We start from the raw sequence: 12115 nt of genomic DNA, 5'->3' as shown, positions 1-12115 counted from the left end.
TTATCCAGAACCCTGAACATATCTTCCCATAGAAACAATGCCAGGCTGGTCTAGAAAAGTCTATTTTACCCATGATGCATCTCAAGTATAGTCCTATACAAAAAGCACCGTAAAACCCCAAGGGGGGAAAAATTGTAGGCGTATTCAGAATTTGCATTTGCAGAGGCTAAAAGCATCCTTCCCTCTGTATCCCTGACATTAGGAATAGGGACTCAGTTCCCACCTCCAAAGCCTCCCCCTGACTCCAAGCCTCTGCAAATAATGCCAAGAAAGGTAGCACAGGGACCAAAAAGAAGCGAAGCAGATAAAAGGCGTGCAAGGGGCTGGAGGAGATGAACTGCACATGGAATCTTCCTAAGTCCATAAAAACCTCAAACAAGTCTCTCAGTCTTAGCTCCCTGTCCTTTATTTTGAGGCCAGATGGCATGTTGAAGGAGGAAGGGATTTGGAGTTAGACTGGCTTAGGTTCAAATGTCAGCTTTAAGCTGAATGAACTGTGTGAGCATAGGCAACTTAACTATCCTCTTTGGGCTGCAGTTTCCTTAACTATAAAATAGGGAATAACATCTGTTGTTCAAGGTTGTTATAAGATCAGTCACAAAATACGGAAAGCACCAACTGCAGTGGTAGATTTGTTGAAGGTCCTGAAAAAATGGAGCCTGGTATTGTTCTGCTGTTACTTCTTCTGAGGACCTCAGAGACTCTGGCTTGCTCTCCCCTCTACTAGTAGCACCTGTCCCTTGAAACAAAGTACTACTAACCCTTAGGAGTCTCCTAAAACTGTTAGTAACAGAAAAAACATAAAACAGAGGAAAACATGTTCCTCCTTCCCTACTGATACAAATGTGGGTACAAGTGACAGACAAATGAATACATCAAGCACTAATATTCAGAGGAATACAAATCAGTGAGTTTAGTGACTTCATCATGGTACCCAAAAATGAGGGCTGGCACTCTGGAAGCAGCAATGGTAGAAGGGTTTAGGAGAACAGGAAGCAGAAGGTAAAAAGGCTACGGAAACTGCTCCTTCCCTCTCCCTCCTCTCACCCATGGCAGTGGCAAAACCTATACCCACAGCAAGATGAAAAGCAAGAACGAGGGGCTAGAGAGGCTCCATGAAGTAACCAATGACTTAGTGTGAAATTTTAGTACAGAAGCTTTTAATTTAATACACAGAATTTGTAGAAGAGAGAGTACAAAGAATCACACCATCCAAACCCAAAGAAACATCTAAATTGGGGTGGTTTTTACTGCATGCTGAAGTCTTTTTGATAAGGATTACTAACTCAAGAGAAACAATAGAAAACTGCGATTCAATATCCAATTTTCCATAAACTGCTTTCTAAAATATTTAATACATCTAATGTATGAGACAAGGTTAAAAGAAGACCCAAAGAAAAAGCTCTTTAGTAATTCAAGTCATATCAAATTAGGTCTTCTAAAATATAGGAAATAGAACCACTGGCCTGGAAGGGGCATTCAGAGGCAGCTCCCGCCTCCAGGCAAATTGAGACCTAAAAGAACCAAAATGGTTATTGACCAGGCTCCCTAGGAGATGGGATATTCAATATCCCATAGGAGATGGGATAATTCAATATTCAATCACCTAAAGCAACATATGAGCCTGAAACAGTACTGGACACTCAGTGACTAGTACAATACAAGAAAGGATTTATATCTTCAAATTGGTCTAATTCTCTCTGCAACTGAAGCATTTTCTCATCTTCTTGTTAGACAAGACATGACTGACAAGTATTCTCTTAACCAAAATGTCCTGCACACTTAAAGACCATCATAAAAGTTATCTCTCAGTATTTGCTTTAAGGCTCATGGAACATTTATTCATAAATTGTATTCTTTATTTCCAGCCATTTTCATTTCTATCTTGACTTCTCTAAGTTCCATATATCCCTCTTAAAACAGGACACTGAATCTGGACTATTTCTAAAGAGGCCTTACTAATTCCAAGGATAATAAAAAGATTACTTATTAGTTTTGACATCACCTGTTAAATGATACAAATTCATAGGCTTTTAATATACAACAGAAACTGGTTTATTCAATCTAAGATGCATTATAAATCCCAATCATTTCTGATGTTTGCATGTAGTGAGAACTCTTTACATTTGAACTAAAATAAACCAATATCTTTCTGTGGTGCATCTGTGCTTTGCAATGTTTCCTCTAATTGAATTTTTTTTTTTTTTTTTGGTGAAATATGGAACTGAATCAAGAATATTACTCAAATTTAAGGTTATATCTACTTTCTCCATTATTTACATAGACAATAATCACAAAAGAAACTTAACAGGTCTCCCATGATTCCTTACTTAGCTCAAACTAATGCCTTATCATCATCCTAGCATCTCCAATATGCCAAAGCAAATGTATATATTTGCCAGGTTTTATTCATTTTTTTATGATGTGACTTAATCAACCAAAAAAAATTTAATAGCTAAATGGATGCTTGAATGTTCTTAGCGAATTTGTGTTTAAATGTAAGATTTCAGAAAGGTGATACAACCTGTGAGAGCAATTTCTTCAGAAGCTGTGCTATGGCAGGATCCTCCGGTGGGGGGCAGTCAGGAAGAGACCCATTTCGCTTCTTTTGGCGCATGTGAAGATGTCTGAACAAGCTAGTAATATCTTTAGACCTCAAAGCATAATCAAATATAGAACGACTTACTGGATCTTTTAAAACACTGAGTAGAACAAGTTTCCTTTCAATCTATATTAGAAAAATAAAAAGAATCAACCAAAGATACAACATACATTACAGTTATTTTTATATTCAGTAAATACAACCTGTGTTAACATAGGTATTTATTTTCTAAGAAAATGGGAGATACCAACATTTGCGATTTTGCTTAGAAGAAAAAAGAATACTAATGACCTTTAAGAGCTAAGGTTTTTCTTTTCATTGTTAGCATTTGAGTATACATCTGTGCCTTTCATATTGGAAGAATAACAATATATACCCAGGATGGAAAAATTTAGAAAATGACAAAGAGCCTTTTTTCTGGATGCCAAATGTGATGACCTCCTAGATCAAAAAAGTACCCGTGGCTCACAGGTCTAACAGCCAACAGGTACTGACCAAGAAAAGAAGCTCAATCATCACAGGGGTGCCCATCAGTCATTAGGTTTCTCAGCAGCTTCAACCACTTCTAAAAAATATTACTCTCTCCACAGAGCTCATAAAATCCTTCCTTTTATTATCCCCAAGGACACCCTCCTTGTCAACACATATATAATAAAAAGGATGAGCATACTAACAGTAACCAAGAGGACTTTCTTTGGACCTATTTAACTACCTGGTAAACTAGCCAGGCGAAACCAGCATAAAATGGTATCTTTTGTCTAACTCAAATTGTAGAAAGGTAAGATTTATGAAGCATATGTATCATTAGCCTCTCAACTCCTAATCCTGGTCTCTCAGAAAATAAAACCATATATATATTTTTATTATGAAATATGAAATATATATTTTTTCCTGAGAAAACAAAGAGAGTGATGCAGATTTCTTAAAAAACACTTAATGTCAAATTTATTTTTTAGTGTCAGATTATAATAAACCACCACTAAGTTATTACAAACACAAGTAATTTTTAATTCCCAAGGATACTTTCTCCACACTGTTTTATAAGAGTTTAATAAACAAACTTCTAAATTTTTTATCTTAGAGAAAGCGAGCATAAGCAGGGAGAGAGGGGCAGAGGGAGAATCTTAAGCAGGCTCCACACTCAGAGCAGAGCCTAAGGCAGGGCTTGAACCCTGGGATCATGACCTGAGCTAAAAACCAAGAGTAGAACACTCAAATGACTGAGCCACCCAGGTGCCCCTCACAAACTTCTAAACAGAATAACTAGTTAAAAGTAGTAAGACTCTCTAGACCTGATTTCCAAGGGAACTTCAATAAATTTTAAAAGAAAGGGGTGCCATGCTCAGCATGGAGCCTGCTTAAGATTCTCCCTCTCCCTCTTCCTCTGCTCCTCCCCCTCCCCTACTCCCATGTGTGCTCTCTGTTAGGAAGGAAGGAAGGAAGGAAGGAAGGAAGGAAGGAAGATGGATGGGGTGCCTGGCTCGCTCAGTTGGAAGAGATGCAACTCTCGATCCTGGAGTCGAGTTCAAGCCCCACATTGGGTGTGGAGATTACTTAAACTTAAAAAAATAAAAGAAACAAAAAAGGCATATTTTCTAGTAATATTACCTTATATATGTATATAAATTGCTGAGATAAAAATTAGAAATTCTACAAACTATGAAATAAAAGAATGATGACCCTCAGAAACGGATAAATCTATGAGGAAAAGGACAGAAGGCACAGCCAAGCCTCCTCATCTCCAGAAGATATCCAATGTCATTTTCTCCAACCAAAGGAAGGTACATTGGAACATAAAAGTACTAGGAGCCAGAAGCACGTGAATTTGCAAAAGGGAAACACAGTTTTACTAAAAAATTGGGTATTTCACAGTATTTTAACAAACAGAATCATATCTCAACAGTTCACTCAATTTAGATAGATATGTATTTTGATAATGAGCTTTCCAGGAAGATGAAGGGTATAACAAGCTGGGTAAAAAACTGCCTTATACAAACCAAATACCCAAAGTTTATCATCAAGTGCTATACTGGGAAGGGAGTGGGGGAGACAAGTCATTAGATTAAAAAAAAAAAAAACAACAAGATTAAATAAGATTTTAAAAGATTAGATTTTTTAAAAAAAGAAAAAGAACAGAGAAGAAATCAGAACCAGTTAGTGGTCCAAAAAACCAAACATCTGTAAAAGGCTTTTTCCAATTTATTATACATGCTGAGTTTGGCTGAAATCAGTTATATTTTTTACAATAAAAGCAGAGGTCCATCAATATATGTTTCCACTGCATTTCCCGTTAACAGTAGATGTTTTACAATACTGCACATAAGAAAATAAAGTATGAACTAGTAGGTGCTATATTATGCATAACATGATGGATAACATAAGTCTCTTGAACTTTTCTCACCTTTAGTACTGTTTATTCCAATAACATTAACTTACAGGAACGTGAAAATGCTGTAGCCCAATTTAAATCTTTGTAAATTTAAATAAAAATAGGACTCTCTAAACCTTTTTTTAAGGGGTGCAGTTTGGAGAGGTTTGACTCCAAGTTGGAACAAGCATACCTGTATTATTGGTTGAGTAATATACGGGTTAAGGTAAGGCATCAGTTTGCAGTATACATCAGCTGTACTTATTTGATGAGCCACCACTGTGATAAATCCTACGGCACCATAGCGTATCCACAAATTGGGATGACACAGAAATGGGGCTAATAAGGAAAAGAAAAAGGTATGGATTTAAACCATGCTCATAAATTTTAGGATAAACAAATTTTCACCTTATAACACAACTAATAAAGGGATTATACCACAATGTTACTTTACTATCAGCTGCTTTCACATACTCAATTATCCTAAGGCATAAACTCAACTCAACATACTGATATTATAATATTCCCTATCATAAATATCGGCATTAATACCATAAAAGAATATAAACAGTACTACTCTGACATTCTTTTTAATGAAAAGGTTTGATCAAGTCTAATATATCTTTCATAAATTCATTCACAAGGCATTATGAGTAGAAACTAAAGGCAGAAAACATGATGCCCATCCTTAAAGAGATTAAAATATACGATTAAACCAGAGAAGTAAATGAATGTTTTCACCCCTTTTATTTTAACTATATTGTGTATTACACCTGAATATCAATGACTTCAACTAATCAAAGATTTTGAATAAAATTCAAACTTTTAAACACGTGATTTAGATAAAACTTCTAGGCGCGCCTGGGTGGCTCAGTCAGTTGAGCGTCCGACTTCGGCTCAGGTCATGATCTCACAGCTCATGAGTTCAAGCCCCGCGTTGGGTTTTGTGCTGACAGCTCAGAGCCTGGAGCCTGCCTCAGATCCTGTGTCTCCCTCTCTCTGCCCCTAACCCACTCGCATTCTGTCTCTGTCTCTCTCAAAAATAAATAAACATTAAAAAAAAATTAAAAAAAAATAAAACTTCTAAAAGCAAAAAAATACACATACACATAAAGAAGCACATATTTGTTCTGAGTATGCAGAAGCATCAGCATTGAGAGGATATTAAGTTTGTAAGAAATTTAGGGTAACAGAGAAATAACACTGTCACATGCTAATATTACTTATAGAAAAGGGGAAAGGAGAAAAAAATTTGTTCAAAGTATGTTTCCAAAGTTCTATTTCCAATTCTTTTAATTACACGTGAAGGAGGTTAGATAATTTCATAAGCACCATGCAGCCTCTGATACATCCAACAAAGAGGGGTTGGTAGTTTCCCTTTGACAACAGGCAAAATGAGGACTGGAAAAGCATTGAAAAACCTCCAAAAAGTAGCTAAACTCAAAATGACTTGGCAGGAGTTAGGCATGAGCTTGAATTATTGGTCCTAATTCTTTACATTACCTCTATTACTGTGCTCATGGTATACAAAGGGTACTTCTCTGCCTCTTGCTTTTAGTTCGGTCTTATTAACCTGCTCTGGCCAATGAGATATTACCAGATACAACACTAATAGAGGCTCGAAATGTGCTACACAGCTAAGCTTGCTGTCTCATGCTTCTGCCATCACCCAGAACATAACCTGGAAAACTGCTCCCTATCTAACATGGGCACCAGAATGAGGCAGATGGATTACTGTCACCCCAATCTGGAGATACAAAGCCTAGAGCAGAGCCACCCATACAGCCCACAGATGCATGACAGTTGACATTACTGAAGCATTTACTGAGATTCTGTGGTTGATTGCTGTATAGCATCACTGTGTCACTAAGTAGCTAACTGATACAAAGAACCTAAAATATTCAAGAGGATTTCCTATAAAACAGTGTACTTGATCTTTTCTCTATTCCAATACATTCCAATTATCTGGGGACAAGCACAAGGGAAGGGAGTATTGATAATATCTAAGTGGGAAGAATATAGTTTTTTCAAAAACCATCAAAGAAATCATGATGCCCTCGTCACCACCATCATTCCCTTTAAGATTCACCACAACAGACTACGTATAAAAACAGAACAGAGAGATGTGTATGATTTATCATACTTTAGGTGTTTCTAAAATTCTAAAAACTGTTTTTTCTTTGAAATAGTTCAAAATGCCAACCAATGATTGCCTACTTGATTCTTCTCAGCGAGGCTTTTTTTGCCCCCCAACAGATAGTACCAAATTCATTTCCAGTTCTAAGGCAGTTCTCCATCCAAGAAGTTGTACCATACTGGGTTTATTCTATACCTAAAGACAATCATTTATTTTGATGCTAAACTAAAGACACAGAGTGTCCCATTTGTTCATCCTATGATCAATGACAAGAAACAGCAGAACCCAGAAAAATCTCTGAAAAATATGACAGGTAAAATACTGTATGATGATTTTTTTAAAAGTTGACAGACATCCATTTTTCAGAAAAATAAAATGCTACTTATAAAGTCTCAAAAATAGTTTCCAAGTAATTAGGTAACAGAAGAAATGTATTATATGAAATTAGAACATACAAGTACATATTTATACACAGAGAATATTCATTAAAATAAGGAAGTTCAAAGTCAAAAGCCAGAAAAACTTGACCCATAAAGGTTATACCACTTTCACAGGAGAAAAAAGAAAACACTGATGTGAGAATTCAGGAAATGAAAATAAGCAGGAAAATATTCCACACAGCAAGATATGCATGTTAAGACAATACATTTTCTACTTAATATTATTATGGAAACACTGCTTTCTATATCTGCCTTATACTACATGGCACTCTATAGCTTAACATTTCAATGTAATAGAGATTCTCATCATGATTGTGGTGCCAATACTCAACAATTTCTATTAAATTTATAATTATTTTTACAATAATCATCAAAAATTCAAGCCAAATTAGGGTTAAAAACTAAAAGAACAGTAATTATAGATATTAGAGTGTAAAGTAAGAAACCTACATATACTTAAATTTGTCACAATTTTTTTTAAAAAGCTACAGTCATGCCTTTATATTTTCCAGAAATTTTATGCATTTCTACTAGCTACTACCTATCATCTCAACAGTCAAAATAAATACTAACTCCTTTGTCTTTTTTTCTGAGGATTGCCTTAAGAATAACCTATAACCGACCAATTTTGGCTTTCTATTGATTTTCCTTAGCAAAACATTCAACAGCAATTAAACATTTTATCCAAAAAAGGCAATTTTCCAAGATTCCATGTCCTCTTAGGACAGAGATATCTTACACTGCTTACTTTCTTAAAATGCGATAAGAAGACTAAAAGTTCCAAATATTCTTAATTTTAGTATGTATGATGTTTATTTGTTTGCCCTTATTCTGAATTTTAAGTTGAGGGAAACAGATAAATGCTATAAAAAACCAAACATTAATTCTTTTCATTGGTTAATAAAATTATACAGTGGGGTGCCTACTAGGTGGCTCAGTTAGTTAAGCATCTGACATTGGCTCAGATCATGATCTCATGATTTGTGAGTTCGTGCCCTGCTTCTGGTGAGCTCGAGACCCACTTCAGGTTAGCTCGTGCTCTGTTCCAAGTGAACCCTACGTGTCTCTCTCTCTCTCTCCCTCTCTCTGCCCCCTCTTGCTCTCTGCCCTCACTCACTTGTGCCATCTCTCATAAATAAATGAATGAATAAATAAATAAAATTATTAACAGTAGTAACTTGAACACTATGAATTCTTAACTGGCAATCAGTGCAATGAGAGATGTCCTAGACAATCCTGTACATTCAATTTCAACTTAACTAGTGGTCAAGTGTTCAAAAAATAAGTTGACTCTTCAGAGCAGTTAAGGACTTTATCTACATCATGTTAAACAAAACAAAACAAAAAATTTATTTTTCAAGCTAAATACTTAACTACAGATAAAAACAAAGAGATATTTCCCAAGATGGGCTAGAAGACCAAATGATCCTGTTTGTTTGCCTGCCTGTTTCTAACATATATGAGAAGCATGCATGCATCAACATGCAAACACAAGTGCTCATGCACACGCACACACACGGGCCAATAAAATTGAAAATCTGACTCTATATTTCCTAGAACTTTTACAATGCTCTATCACTTATTTCTCTTAAAACATCCTAATTTTCTCCTTCTAATTTTGGGAAACAGACACTTACCAATATCACTGGCAAATTCATAGACATGGGGTTTTTGTAGTAGCCCTAACTGGCACATACAGGTAAGGGCATTAAGAGCTTTAACAATAACAAATTCCTCAGCATCACTAAGACCTTGTTGTAACAGGGGTTTGAGAATTGAGGAGCTTTGCCAACCAACATAGGCAGCAACACCTGAAAAAGAGAAGCAACATTACATGATTATTCTACATCTGATGGTGTAGAATACTATTAAGTTAAATACCATTAAGTTAAACAATAAAACTAATCAAAACCCAAATACATTGAGCAACAATCCAGAAGAGCACATCGTACGTCCTACTCAGCACAATAAATGAAAAAGATCCACACGAAAGCAAATCACCAAGAAATGCTGGGACACCAAGGGAAAAAAAAAGATCTTATGAACTTACAGAAAGACAAACGCGTCCCCTAAAAAGGAAGGAGAAACAATGAAAACGATCTTCATGAAACAGTATTTAACAACAGAAGCTAGAACACAACAGAGCAAGACCTCCAAAGTTATGAAATAAATTTTACACTTAAACTGCCAGTAAAATAAGAGAACAAAAATAAGTTATTTTGCAACATGCAAGGAATACCCAGGTTAACTTCCCATGCAACCCTTCCTAAGAAAGTTTCTTGAGGATGTACTTCAGCAAAATAAAGAAAATGCAGAATATACAAAATGGCAGATAGAACCTAGGAATTCAAGGGGAAAAACTGATAATTGCTAGCAAGGATTCAGAAACCAATCAGCCAAATTAGAACTAAAAGCCAATACATTTCAAAAATGTTATCAAAAAGAAAAATGGAATAGGACTGCCTGGGTGGCTCATTCAGTTAAGTGTCTGACTGTTGATACTGGCTCAGGTGATGATCTCATTTATGGTTTGTGGAATCAAGCCCTGTATCAGGCTCCATGCTAGCAGCACGGAGTCTGCTTGGGATTCTTTCTCTCCCCACCCCGCCCCTCCCCCACATGCTCTCTCTCTCTCTCTCTCAAAATAAACAAACATTAAAAAGAAATTTTAAAAATAGAAGAATGGAATAGATTACAAGCAACAGATAAAATTGGTAAGAAAGAAGTTTGATATTATAGACAAAGTGAAGAAGTATTACTTCTCTCAAAAAGGAAAACAAAGGAATCTGAAACTCCAGCACAAAAAATTCTTCAAGAAATCATGGTGTAAATAAAAAGTAAATTAAAATGTATAACGTCCTTAATAATCTGAAGACATAAAGGAAAATCTATTGATGACACTGTAAACATTCTCAAGTGATAAAGGAGTTGTGGCATTGGAACTATGGGAAAGCAAATATAAATATAGTACATTACTTGGCTCTAAAGTCAATAAAATTTACATATTTATAATCATGTAAATTTAGCTTTGAATTTTCAGAATCAGTCTGTACAAAGCAGAAGACTTTATTCTGACTACAGAAGAAAATGTAAATATTATCAACTGTAACACTATATTTGTTAGTTGAACTGTCAACTAATAACTGGTTGAAATATCCAACCAACAAAGAAAAGGAGAGACAGAAAGAAAGGGGCACTCATCTCCTTATAGTCCAAATGGGAAGAAGATCAGTAAGAAGTAGGTTTAATTATTTAAAGTTATAAAAATAGCACACGAAAAACTAAAGCACTGAAAATAGTGATCTACATCTCAAAAACAGAGGGGAAGAGGGATCAGGGCATGATATGAGTTAAATCTTCATGCGGCACAGAAAAAAATCAAGAGACAAAGTCTAAAGTCAAGAATTCTTTTCTATTTTTTTAATGTCAAAAATTCTTAAAAGCAGTATAAAAATATTAGATACAGCAATCAACAATGTGAAGATATCAAACCAAAAATAAAATCCAGAGTAGATCCCTCTGGAAAATGCAACTATTGTTTTTCATACATTACTTTACAGATTTTAAATAATTCACAAAAACCTATTTCTCCTATAATTGAAAAAGTAATTATAGAAATTTTTTCTTGGGGTGCCAGGGTGGCTCACTCAGTTTAGGGTCCAACTCTGGATTTTGGCTCAGGTCAGGATCTCATGGTTCGTGAGTTTGGGCTCCACATTAGGTTCCATGCTGACAGCACAGATCCTACTTGGGGCTGTCTTTCTCTCTCTCAAAAAATAAATAAGATTTTAAAAAAAACTTTAAAAGCTATTTTTTCTTTAATAAAAGGAAAAATACTACCTAAAATTCCAGTGAGTTATATTTAGGAACTTTATAAACTGAAATGTATAATAAGCCAAAATAACTCAAAATATTTTGAAAATTAAGACTGACATCTTGAGAACTTATCCTACCAGATACTAAAGTTGTTTATAAATATAATTAAAATAAGTATAACATTATTAAATTAAACAATTAAATTATAATTAAATAGGATATAATTAAAATATAAGTGTATGATATTGAGTACAGAAATGAGAAATCAAGGGAATAGAACAAATACCCAGAAAACTAAAACTAAAAGACATAAGCGTGCAACAGTTGATAATATAAGCTTCATAAATCAATAGGAAAGAAATGAAATGTTTAATAAATAGTGTCAGGAAAACTGATTATTTATCTGAGGAAAATTAGATTTCACCTCATACCACAGACCAAAATAAAGATCAATTAAACTGTTAAGTGTGAAAAATAAAGCATTATAAAAAAAGATGTGCAGCCAACAGATTATTAACCTAACAAGTTACTTGGGAAAAGTATTTGCCAATGATTAAAAGTTAATGTTTTTAATATACATCTATGAAAGGTTCAAAAACATCAACAAGAAAGGCATAAAGCCATCAGGGAAAATAAATGAGCCAAAATAAATAAAAAATTAATAGAAGTACAAATGAGTAATCAACATGAGAAAATTTTTCACCTCCACTGATAAGCAAAGAAATAGATATCAAAACAAGTTATTTTAACAT

General features: G+C 34.8%; 1 protein-coding gene across 2 annotated transcripts in view; it reads right to left on the bottom strand.

Annotated features, from left to right (window-relative positions):
- The window catches only part of PIK3R4 (phosphoinositide-3-kinase regulatory subunit 4), a 199683-nt gene that overhangs the window by 40271 nt on the left and 147297 nt on the right, over positions 1-12115 (bottom strand). For both annotated transcript variants that reach the window (XM_049629808.1, XM_049629809.1), the window contains exons 10-12: positions 9185-9358; positions 5164-5309; positions 2525-2728 (exon numbers count right to left, since the gene is read on the bottom strand). In XM_049629808.1, the coding sequence (XP_049485765.1) occupies positions 2525-2728; positions 5164-5309; positions 9185-9358 (524 nt within the window). The remainder of the gene's footprint in view (positions 1-2524; positions 2729-5163; positions 5310-9184; positions 9359-12115) is intronic.

Source organism: Panthera uncia, chromosome C2 (assembly GCF_023721935.1).
Source record: "Panthera uncia isolate 11264 chromosome C2, Puncia_PCG_1.0, whole genome shotgun sequence".
Lineage (NCBI taxonomy): Eukaryota > Metazoa > Chordata > Mammalia > Carnivora > Felidae > Panthera > Panthera uncia.
The sequence above is the reverse complement of the archived record's forward strand: the minus strand, read 5'-3'. Positions and strand labels throughout refer to the sequence as shown.